General features: G+C 34.8%; 1 protein-coding gene across 15 annotated transcripts in view; it reads left to right on the top strand.

Annotated features, from left to right (window-relative positions):
• Gphn (gephyrin) overlaps positions 1–12527 on the top strand; it is a 351833-nt gene that overhangs the window by 266753 nt on the left and 72553 nt on the right. For all 15 annotated transcript variants that reach the window (XM_087911715.1, XM_087911713.1, XM_087911716.1 and 12 more), the window contains one exon: positions 8682–8774. In XM_087911715.1, the coding sequence (XP_087767841.1) occupies positions 8682–8774 (93 nt within the window). The remainder of the gene's footprint in view (positions 1–8681; positions 8775–12527) is intronic.

The raw sequence follows: 12527 nt of genomic DNA, 5'->3' as shown, positions 1-12527 counted from the left end.
TCATGGCGAGAGTTAGTGACAGAACAAACAACTTACCTCATGAACCAGAGAAGAAAAGGAAGAGGCCAGAGTCCCACAATCCTCTCATAAACATACCGTCCCTGGGGACTACAGTATCCTACAAGGCCTCTGCTCTGGAAGGTACATAACATCTCCTAACAGAGCCACCCTGGGTACACTTGGGCCTTTTGGGAACATTCAGCATTAACACTATGGCAGTGTTGTTCCCACACTGAGTAAGTTTCTAATCAATGTCCATTTCTAATAACCTGAGAAATTGTATTTTGACATTGAGTTCCAGCAGACTAAGCTCCTGAGCACTTCTAGTTAATATACTTGTGATCATACCCACCTCCCCAAAAGTTGTACTTGATATTTTCTAAATGAAATATAGTTCTTAGTTATTTTTATGAAGACAGAAACAACAAAAAATAATTTAAGTTTTGGGTGATAGTTCCATCAGGAACTGTTTACTGTACAAGCATGAAGATATGTGTTCAATTCCCAAGACTCACGTAAAAAGCCAAGCATGTTAGTGTGTGCTTGTAAACCATGTGTTGAGGAGATGCAGACACTCCCCTAAGGCTCACTTGCCATCCACTTTAGCCCATTTGGTGAACTTGGGGTCCTTATGAGCAACCCTGTGTCAAAAAACATGTATGCCTCCAGACATACATGCACATTCACACATAGAAATAATTGTCTAAGTAAAGAATTTTATTCATAAACCCTTAAAACTGGCTTATTTAAACTGCAATGAACATTAGAGAATAGTTATACAACATCCTAATTTTTCTGCCTGAAAACTCAGACTCAAGAACAGAAAAGGAATTGGAGTAAGGTATTAAGACTTTGTTACATAATAGTTCTCCTGGTCCAACATTAAAATATCTTTAATAATGGTAGCTGGCATAACAGATGATGTTAAAGACCTGAAATTAGTGAAATAGTAGGTGCCATGTGTAAGCTCCTTTGTCCTGGTCCTCTTCAGACAAAAATAGAGTTTAAGCAACTTCCACTTATCCTACACCTTTTACTCACATTCTTTTAGGCTTAAACATTTTCTGTTGTTTTTGTTTTACTCTCTGGTAAAGGAAATGAAAGTTAGGAAATTCACTAGGGTAAAGAAATTGTCAGAAATCATGTAATTCAGAAATCAGCATTAATGAAATTATTTACTGTTAAATACAGAATATTCAGTTATTTATTGATATCAACATGAACCAAGATACATTTAGAAAATACAAATGTAAATTTAAATTATTAGAAATTTTAATACATTTATAACAAGAATTAATTAATCGATCCTACTTTCTTGTAATTTCAAAGGCCTTTACCTTAACATTGGTTTCTTAGAGAAATCCAATTATGTGTTCCAATTCACATTTACACAGAAATCTCAGGAAAAAGATTTGGAAGTGACCATTTTGTTTTTCACCAGGAGAAAAGTACTTTCCCTCATGCGGTTTCTCCTCTTCCTTTGTTCACCAAGGCGGATAGGTCAGCCTCAGTTAACAACCTGCCTGAGTGTCGAGTGTTTCAGAGATAATGGATCAGACATAATCATTTTTAATACCCAAGAGTATTATAATTTTACCTAGACATTTTAGTTAGGTGTTACTCAGTGTCTTCAGCAAGTATAGAAGACTAAGTCTCTATTAAGAAGGGTGCTGTATAAAGTCATATGTAAGGAGAGTTGACTCGTCATCGAGGGCAGAGCAGAGTGAAGTCAGCAGAGCTACTCCTCTCATTGGCTCTTTTGTAAGCTTGCCTTCTTTTGTCAATTCATTTGCAAGCATTGTTTGCCCCTTTTCACATTTTATATATTTATTTCGTAAGATTTTATGTAGTTTAGTAATTTGAGTGCCATCTATAACTGAGTTAGTTCTCTGTTGTTACTGCCCACATCTTACTTAAGCTACAAATTCTAACATTATATTCATACATATCTCTTCTTATGAGGTTTCATGACAGATTTTATCTTTCCCACCTCTCTAGGAATACTTTTTCTTCTACAGCCTCTTGAATACATTCCTGATCTCCATCCCACTGCCACTGTTTTTGTTTGTTTGTTGGGGTTTTTTGTTTTTGTTTGTTTGTTTGTTGGTCTTTACTAACTTTGTGGATTATTCTTTCTGATTTTTTGGTTTTGGTTTTTTGTTTGTTTGTTTGTTTGTTTGTTTGAAGACAGGGTTTCTCTTTTTAACATCTCTTGGCTGTCCTAGAACTTACAGCAGATTTGCCTGCCTCTGCCTCCCAGGTGCTGCTATTAAAGGCGCACACCACCACAGCCCAGCATCTTTGTGGATTCTTATAAGAAGTTCCTTCCAGTTCACAAGCGCTCCAGTCTGCTCTCCAGTTTGATGAGAATAATCTGTTCAGAGATTATGTTTTTAAAACTCCCTACATAGAATTTCTCTTTCTTAAACAATGACATTGTCTACCTGACCGATTCATTTCTTTTAGTAGTAAATTTTGTTCTTTGACCATTTTGTGGATGTATAAAATGCTTTCCAGTTACTCTTCCTCCTACCCTGGCGAGCTTCCCTCCTTAACAAATCTGATAGGTTTTGTTTTCATTATCATTCCTTTCGGATTTTTTTAATTTCCTCTCTGATATTCTAGGTGACCTACTGTTCACTCAAATATGTATTATACTCCAAGAATCTTGTGATATCTATAGTTTTTGTTATTGTTGATTTCAAATTTTATTCTATTATGATGATGATGTTGTTGTTGAAACTTGATTTGTGTGCTATTATATGACTGATTTTAGACACCATTCCCAGTGCTACTGAGAAAAATGTGTATTCCCTGTCTGTTGGTTTGAATTTTCTGTTATCAAGTCTAGTTAATCCATAATATATTTTAGCTCTGAAGTTTCTTTGCTTTAGTTCAGAAGACCTATCTAAATATGAGAATAGAGAATTGAAAACCCCTGCTATTGTATCAGAACCTGTGTGGTCTTTTATACCATACAGTGTTTGTTTTATGAAATTAGGGGCTCATTTTGAGTCTCTTCTAATTAGTCTTGGTTTAAAGTCTACTTTATCAGTATAAATATTAACAAAATCTGCTTGTCTGTGTTTTCTATCTGCTTATAGTTCCTTTTCCATATGAGTTGAGGGTTTGCTGAATTTTGCTTCCATTTTATTGTGCATTTACTTTGAATAATGTTCTTTCAAGGTTTTGAAGATTCCCTTAATCAATGCATTGGTTTGTTTCAATATTCTGCATGATCATTAATTCTTTTAAAAAGTAAGACTCTGATTTCTTTCTCAGGTTTTGCAGTTATCTCTGTAGTTCTGGGTACTCACAGGAGAATTGGCCAGTTGTAGACGGCCATGGGTGGTCACTGTGTTGTCACTGTGTTATAATCTTTGTGTTTCTTTATTGTGTTTTGCACGTCCGTTGGATTGTATTTGTCTTTTCATTTTGACTTCCCCTTCTGAGTCTATTGGGATATTTTGTTATCTGGAAATATATCTGCTTGATCCTCAGCAGTGGGAACTGGTAAAATTTGGTGTCAATAGTCAAATGGGGCACTAAAGTGGTCTTGTTTTGACTGTGCCATCAAGACCAAGGATAGGATTGTACACTAAGCACCAAGGCAATCAATTGAAGTAAAACTCTTAGTCATCCCTTCGTATCAGTGAACCTGCTTGGAACAGGATACCAAACATCAGACCAACTAAAGTCAGAATTACAACAGTATGGTCTGGATTCTGAAGTGACAATTAGAACCTCAGAAGTTTGAACCACAATGCCACATTGACTATAAAGATCATGGTAACTAAAGCTTTCATTTTCAAAGGACCCTGGGCACACTAAAGGAGAAACACATATATCTAAGTCTGGACTGCCAGTATATTCAGTTTTCACTTATAACAGTACTTATAACAGTGAATGCTACCTACTTACAAACAACTCCTTGCATGGTGGTTTGTCTGGTCTTTGCTTGTAACTTTTTCTTTTTCTTTTTTTCTATAAATGCAGTCAACTGAAATTTTTCCTTTAGATGCATTTATTATTATAGTCCATGAACCACACTATACCTCTAAAATGTGTACAGCTCACTGTATTTTTAGGTTTCTGCATCCTAATACATCCATTATCTTTATTCTCCTTCCTGCATTCCTCCATTATTAATATAGCATCATGAACATTCAGAAAAAAAAAATAACAAACTTGTGGTTCATGTCCTAGGCAGGACAAAGTAAGTTGGAAATGTCATCGTGGTACTCAGAATAGCATACAATGTTAAACTTTGGAGTTACTTTTGTTACTTTTCTAATTTCCATTTGATGTTTTAAGCTACCACTGATGATGAACAACTCATTATAGAAAACAAACCTGCATGGAAGAGAAGAATACTGTCTTTTATGTCTGTGATCTATAAATGTATATAATCTCACCTGAAAATAACTGTGATGTTCTTAACCTCCAAAGTTTACATATTACCAGTCAGTATCTGAAAATGACGTAATTTCTTTTTTACAGCTTAATAAAACTCCATTTTGTTTACATACCATATTTTCTTTATATTTTTATCTGTTAATGAACATCTAAACTGGTTCTACATTAGGCTACTGTAATAGTGCTGCAGTGAACTGATATGCAAGCATCCCCGCTGATGTGCTCACCTCAGTAACAGAGTAACAAAGCCGGATCACATGTTAGATTTTAAGGAAGATGGTGATTTCCGTGGTTACCACATCACTTTCCACCCTCCTTACCAACATTTGTTCCATTTATTCCTGGGGATGACCATTCTGACTGAGGTGACATAGGACCTCTGAGTAGTTTTAATTTTCTGTTTATTTCTTTTGCCCATTTATTGATGAATTGTTTCTTTTGGTATTTAATATTTTTGGTTCTTTGTGTATTCTATGCATTGATCTGATGTCATCTATATAGCTGAGGAAGATTTGCTTCCATTATGTAGACCATCTCATTAGTCTGCTGATGTTTCCTTTCTTTTCCAGATTTTTAATTTCTTCAGCCCCAAGACAAGAAAAATTATTTAGCAGTTAAGAGAGTTTGCTGCTCTTCCAGAGAATCCAAATTTAATTCACAGGACACATATCAGGCAGCTCACAACCTCCTGTAACTACAGTTCCCGAGAATCCAGTGCCCTCTGCAGGCCTAAACAGACACCTGGGCACAGGTGGCATACCCTCACACTAATTCACATGCATTCACAGAAATAAAAATAAAATAATTGTATACAGTCCCATTTATGAATTATTTATTTCTCTTATTTCTAAATTTGGAGTTTTACTCAAAAGTCTTTGCCTATGCCTTTTATCTTCAGGTTCCAGGCTTTCATTAAGGTCATAAAATTGATCTATTTTGAATTGATTTTTAGACAGGGTGAAAGAGAACCATCTAATTTTGTTATTCTAAATATGGATATCCAGTTTTCCCAGTACCATTTACATGAAGAAGCTGCCTTCTTCTCCACTATATATTTTTGGCAACTTTGTATGAAAGGGGGAGGGAAGATGACTATAGTTGTTAGTAAGTTTATTTTTGGGCTCTTTGTTCTGTTCCATCAGTTGTTTATCTATATTTGCACCAGTACAATACTGGTTTTACAACATGGCTCCATAGTATAATTTGGAATCAGGTATTGTGAATCCTCCAGCACTGTTCTTGCCTAACATGCTTTGTCTATTGGGGTTTGTTGTAGTGGCAGTGGTGGTGGCTTTGGTTTTCTCTGGGGTTTGTTTGTTTGTTTGTTTGTTTGTTTTAGGGGGTTGATTTGGGTGTGTAATTTTATATGAATTTTAGAGTTGTTTTTTCTGTTTTCATTAAAAATAACATTGTGATAAAGATGGGGACTGCACTGAATCTGCAATACAGTCAGTCATTTTCTAGTCCTGAGCTGAGAGGTCTTCCCATCTTCTCATGTCTTTTCAGTTTCTATGTTCACTGTTTTAAGTTTTTCCTTGTAGAGGCCTTCCAAGTCTTGGATAGTTTTATTTCTAGGAATTTTATGCTAAAGTATAAACAATTTTCTTGATATACTTCTCAGGAAGATGATTATTGGTATAGAAAAACTATTTTTAATGTCGATTGTTTTGTATTTTACTACTTTGCTGAAGTTGTTTGAAGTTGTGACCAACAGAGGACTGGGTTTGGATTCCCAGCATCCAGGTGGTGGCTCACAGCAATCCATGTCCTCAGTTCCGGGGGAACCAATAGACATGTACATGGTACAAAGCAAAGTTTTCATGAACATAAAGTAAAATAAGTGAATCCTTAAAAATGTGTAAAAAATAAAACACTAGTATTCGGGTAACTAAGATATTTGTTATTCAGTTATCAGGTGAGAAATTAAACCAGATATAAGTTTCCTGTCACCCTGCCTTTGTTTTCTTCCAGCGCAAGTGAGCTTATCCCAGAAAGCATATTGTTAGAGCATGTGCTAATTCATTCACTTATGTTTTGAGTCATTGTGAGATCTGCAGATGTCTGTATCAAGTCTTTCAAACAGCCTAATAAGAGCTAAGTCCCTGACTTCTAGGACTGTGGGTAGGGGCTTGGGAACCCCAACGCGTTCCATGCTGGAATGTTGACTGGCTTCATCTTGTGCATGTCTGTGCATGCTACCACAGCTGCTGTGAGGCCTTAAGTGCTGTAGTTGTGTCAGCGCCCTTGTTGTGTCCAGAAAACAATCTGCTTGAAGCTTTCCAGCCTCTGGCTCTTTGTTTCGCCTCCTCTTCCATGATATCCCTGAGCTTTATGAGGAGGAGTTATGATGTAGATGTCGCATTTATGGTTGAGTACAGATACTTATTCTCTGTACTTTGACCAATGCATATTATTGGATTAGGGGAGGATTAAGTGATAATTAGTGCATGATACTACTTATTAACTTAAAAATGTTAATAAACATTTATTAGCTACCAATGGACCTACTAATGGCCAGCTTCCAAAAAAATGCAATCCTTGTGATAACTTTGCTTATTGATCATTGTTAATTAATATATAAGATCCCAACAAAGACATTCTCTTAGTATATAAATTGATATAGATTATAAGGAGCCACTTCTGGAGGTTAATTATGATCCTGGCTCAATACTAATGACTACCCATATCTTCTGGTTCATTTAGGAGCTGACATTATAGCAAGGCTTGGTGACTCATGCATATATAGTCCTACCATTCAGAGATGAAGCAGGGGAAAATGAGTTCAAGTGCAGTCTGGGCTACATGGGAAGACACTGTACCTTCCTACTCCCCATCCCTACCTCCAAAAGAAAAAAGTATGTGTGAATAGAATTCACCTATGATCTCACCACTTATCCTTGTCTTGGAAAGTATATATCCAGAAGAGATTCAACTCCTGGACATATATGAAGCTAAAATCTACCCATTTCTCCCTTCAAAGTCAAGGTTCAATGATCTATAGTAAGAGCTAGTATCTCTATGAATTAGAGTTAAAAAGTTAAAAAAAAAAAATCTCTGTACTTCTGGGCTCTCATTGCTAAAGTCAAACCCCAGTGGAAACAATGGATGTTATAAAGTATGAGAATGTCTGTATCAATCAAATCCTGTTACTCATCTTGATTTTATTCTCACTAAAGAATTTAGGGAGCCAGGCAGTGGCAGTGCATGCCTTTAATCCCAGCACTCCAGTTGAGAGGCAAAGGCAGGTGGATTTCTGAGTTTGAGGCCAGCCTGGTCTACAGAGAAAGTTCCAGGACACAGAGAAATCCTGTCTCAAAAAAATTTAAAAAAAAGGGAGTTACTCATGAATCCATTTGAATTACACCATGTATTATTAATACACTTCTTGTCATTCAATCACTTGAGTTAATGAAGCCAAAACCAAAGGTTAGCATTCAAATGAAGTGATTGGGAAACTCCTTACTTTTCTTACCTTTATCCTTTCAGAACAGAAAAGATAGCTTATGCTTGTAAGAGTGGCATGTTTATTGTATTAAAGCTACAACTTGGAACTGTTGTAAAAAAAAAAACTGTAACAGTAACTAAAAGACATAACTAACATTTTAAAGTAACAACCTTTATGTTTTCATGTAGATCATATATATATATATTTGTGTGTTAATGTAGTTAAAATTATATAGTGAATGTACCATTTTACATGTTTTAAAATATATCTTTTAAATAATTTTTCATTTGTCCATGAATATTCATTATAAATTTTACTTTAATCACATATTTTATCTTAAGAATAATGTCACTGTTTATTTAAATATATTATTGATCTTTTGGTTTCTTTCTATATTTACTAATATAAGCAATTCTGAAATAAAGATCTACATGAAGATAAATTTAATTCTTAAGATACAATACTAGAAAGGAAATTTCTGGGCCAGTGAATATGAAAATGTTTAAATTGATTTTCCTTTTTGAAGAATATCATATTTGAGTTCCCAGAGAGTTAATGATGTATCTTCTGAATACATCTTTTCTGACTGTATATAGCAATTTGCATTTTGATAATTGCTGTAACCATCACTAGAAGTTGACCATATGTGATTCTTAGACACTAGGATGCATCAGTTCTTTCTGTCTGCTGTTCCTTAGGATGGCAATCCAAAGGTCTGGCTGAGCCCATTCACAAGATATGACACAAGCGCTGTGCTGTCTGTGTATGACTGATTGCTTACCCACTAACTCCATTATTTGTATTTCTTCTTTTCTTCCAGATGGAATGGGGCGAGTCCTTGCTCAAGATGTATATGCAAAAGACAACCTACCCCCATTCCCAGCATCAGTAAAGGATGGCTATGCTGTTCGAGGTAAATATGTTAGTTTTCTTAAGTGTCTTCAGACTCATATTTTTCCACATTTTTGTCATAATCCACATACCTGATTACTTTTATATCTATTCTCAATTAATTGTCACTCACCGGTAAACTTGCTAATCTGTACCTGAATATTTGTGAAACAATCTTGATTAGTGCTCTGTAGTCAAAGTATTATATAGTCCTATGAAAATTATTCATTACAAATATATACATAGATATCAAATTAAAAACACCTTTACTTGTCTAGGGATGTGGCTCAGAGAAACTGCCTAGCATGTACAAGGCCCTAGGTTCTCCGAAACCACAAAAACAAAACATACTGTTATTATAGCTTATACTTTTAGCCTCTTCACATACAAGAAAGCAGACAGCCTAATGCTGGATTTCTTTCATATTTTCTAGTTGAAAACATCTAAATGGTCTCAGGAAAAATGAACTGATTAAACACAGGGTTTAAATGTGAAAGTCTGTTCCCTTGCTTCAAACTTAAACATCAGTAAAGGGTGACGTAATGCAGGTATGACTGTAACCTCTAGTTCTCTCTGGAAAAAGCCATAGTTCAGAGTCAGAGCTCCAGAACCTCAGATGGTAATAACAGCTCACACCGTCAGAGTTGCCTAAAATTGTCTAAAACTTAAAAACAAATGCTAAATAACAGTTGCCTGCCGAAAATCTGATCTAATAACCCAGGATAAAAAAAAAAATGTAGCTAAATTGCTTTAAAATTCTGATTTGATTTTTTTTTAGTTTTTCTGTGCATAATATGGTATTTTACAATACACATACACTGTGATGATTCCATTGAGATAGCTAGCATGTGAATTATCTCACATAATGTAATGAAAATACCTAACATCTATCTTCTTAGAGATTTTCAAAAAACAATACATTAGTCGGGCAGTGGTGGCATACATCTTTAATCCCAGTACTTGGGAGGCAACAGCAGGTGGGTCCTTGTGATTTCAAGACAGACCTGGTCTAAGTTTCAGAACAGCCAGGGATGTTACACAGAGAAACCCTATCTCAAGAAAAAAAAGAAAAAAAAAACCCAAAACATTTATTTTTTTGTTATTGGTTATGAACTCAAATAAAAAATAGTCTAAAAATATTTCCCAGATTTTCAGGGTTATTTGAAATACAGTTCTTTTTATTTTGTATTTAATTTTTTCCATACAATGTATTTTAATCATGTTTTCTCCACCCCCTCACTCTTCCCAGTTCTTCCCCACCTCTCTAACTACCCAACTTGTGTTCTTTTTCTCAAAAAAAAAAATGCTCAAAAAACAACAAAAAAAAAAAAAGACTAATAAGACACAAATGATGAAACAAAAGGCCACCAAGAAGCCATTGAGTTTTTTGTGCGTTGGCCAACTACTCTGGGCATTGGGCCTTTGCTGTAGTATAGTGGACATAGCCAGTAAGACTCCACTGGAGAAAGCTGATACTCCCTTTGTCAGTGGGTATAATTGCAATTATCTTCTTGGCTTATGTTTACTTTCTTGTGTGCTGGCGTTCTGTCTGATTTGAACTAGTATAAGTTTTGTGCATTCCCTGTGAGTTTATATGTGCATCGACCCTGTTGTGTCTGGAGATGTTCATCCTCTCTGGCTCTTATAATCTTTCTGCCACATTTTCTGCAGAGTTGCCTGAGCCCTGAAGGGAGGGATTTGATAAAGATATCACATTTGATCTTCAGGTCATATAAATCTTTTACCTTTTACGTACATGTTTTTTCAGATTAAAGGACAATAAATCAGTATTCCAATAATTCTCAGAAGTTTTGAAATTATTATTTTTGGATGAGGTTATTTTATATGACTATTTTGACAACCATGAAGTAAATGGAAAAATCAGCATTACACAGCATCAGTATTATCTAAATTTTTCTAAAAGTAGACACACCCCATACAGATAAATATACAATTTCAGAAATTCCATATGGTGTTTCTCTATAACATAATAAAAATATTTAGAAATAAATGTCCTTTGTGACAATGCATTCAGTTGAATTAGAAGGTTTTTGTATTCTAAATGAATGTATTAAGTGTATGTCTATTAGTTTCGAATATGTTATAGCTTGAAATTATTTTTAAAATACTTCTAGCAGTCTTTACGTTGTTATTTGAATAGCTAATATTCATTTTTAAAGAATAAAACACAGCATTTAGTATTGCTTATGAAAAACTACAGCCTATAGTAAATAGGTAAACTACAACAAAAAAGCTAACTTAAAATTCATATTTCCCTCATAGAATTGCATGTAGACACAACCAGTCAAATTTTTATAAATGACAAGTTATGAATTCTGTTTTTGTTTCTTCTGTTCATTAAACTAAGTTTTCTTTTAATTAAATACAGTTGCTAAACTCTGTCATGTTCCAGTGCTATCTCTTACATTAGAGTCATCATCAAAAGTGGTTAAAGCTATGTATATGGACTTCAAACAGAGTTCAGGAGATCTAAGTTCCAGGACTGCCTTCCTCTATATGACTTTGTGTAATTACTCAAAAGCTTTTTATCCTGTTTTCTTATCTGTGAAATGGCAAAAACTGTAACATTACTCTTAACAGATTGTAGAAAGCCTTGGTAAAGTACAGAACATACCAAAATAAGAACACTTAAAAATTGTTTCCTGGATGTTTCATATTACTATCATCATCATCATCATCATCATTATTGTAAACATACTTTCCCAGATTATCTCTGACAAAAGAATGACAGTCAGAGCTGGACACAGGGGTACATGCCTCTAATTCCAGCACTTGGGAGGCTGAAGGAAGTAGATCATTAGTACAAGGCCAGTATGAGCTACAGAAAATACCACATCTCCAAAATACCAAAAAGAAAGAAAGGAAGGAAGAAAGAAGAAAAGGCAGAGTAAACATTTATCTGAATTGTTATTCTTACATCTGTATAAATAAAGTGTTGATGGTTGGCATTGTGTTTTAATTTTCACTAATAGAGTCCCAAAAAATCTATCTTTAATATTTATCATTAGATTAGACTGTCTCTGAAATCAGTAAAGCATAAGTAACTTTTTGGCACATGTACTTTATTCCAAAATGAAATAGGACTTGAAAGAGATTGCTCAGTGGTTAAAGAACCTTCCATGAAAGCATGAGGACTAGAGTTCAGATCCCAGAACTCACAGATGCTCAATGGTATGGCAGCTCACCTGCAATTCCTGCTCTTGGAAAGTGAAGACAGAGGGCCCCAACGTAAGGGAGTTCCAGACCAGCCATATAGACAAGGTCTGGGAGCAATTGAGAAAGACTCCAAAATCAACCTCAGGCCTCCACACTAAGAGCATACATGTGCATGTGCACTTACATAACACATGCACACATACATATATACATGAGGAGTAATATCAAGAATAAATAAAATAAATAAAGGAATTGACCCCCCTACTTCTAAGGAGATAAAGAAACCAGATATATACATTTATGGAGTTACTTAAGGGTATTTCTAAAGTATAATAGTAATAAGTACAATTCCATTTATAAACTTCCCTCCTAAGTATTATTAGAACTCCAAATTAATTTCTTTATTCTTTTAATGGATATTTATTGAGTATCAGTACAGGACAGAGTGATATAAAGTAAATTATACAGAATTAATCAGAGCAATCTTTCTAGGCATTCTTGTTACATGAATATTGATTCAGATTTTGAAGAAAGTATGCGTGGACCAGGAGAAAATAAATAGAATGACAAATATGGAACTTGCTGCTAGAAAATGTTT

This window comes from Myodes glareolus, chromosome 11 (assembly GCF_982192425.1).
Source record: "Myodes glareolus chromosome 11, mMyoGla1.1, whole genome shotgun sequence".
In the NCBI taxonomy this organism is placed as follows: Eukaryota; Metazoa; Chordata; class Mammalia; order Rodentia; family Cricetidae; genus Myodes; species Myodes glareolus.
This window is presented reverse-complemented; position numbering and strand designations above follow the sequence as displayed.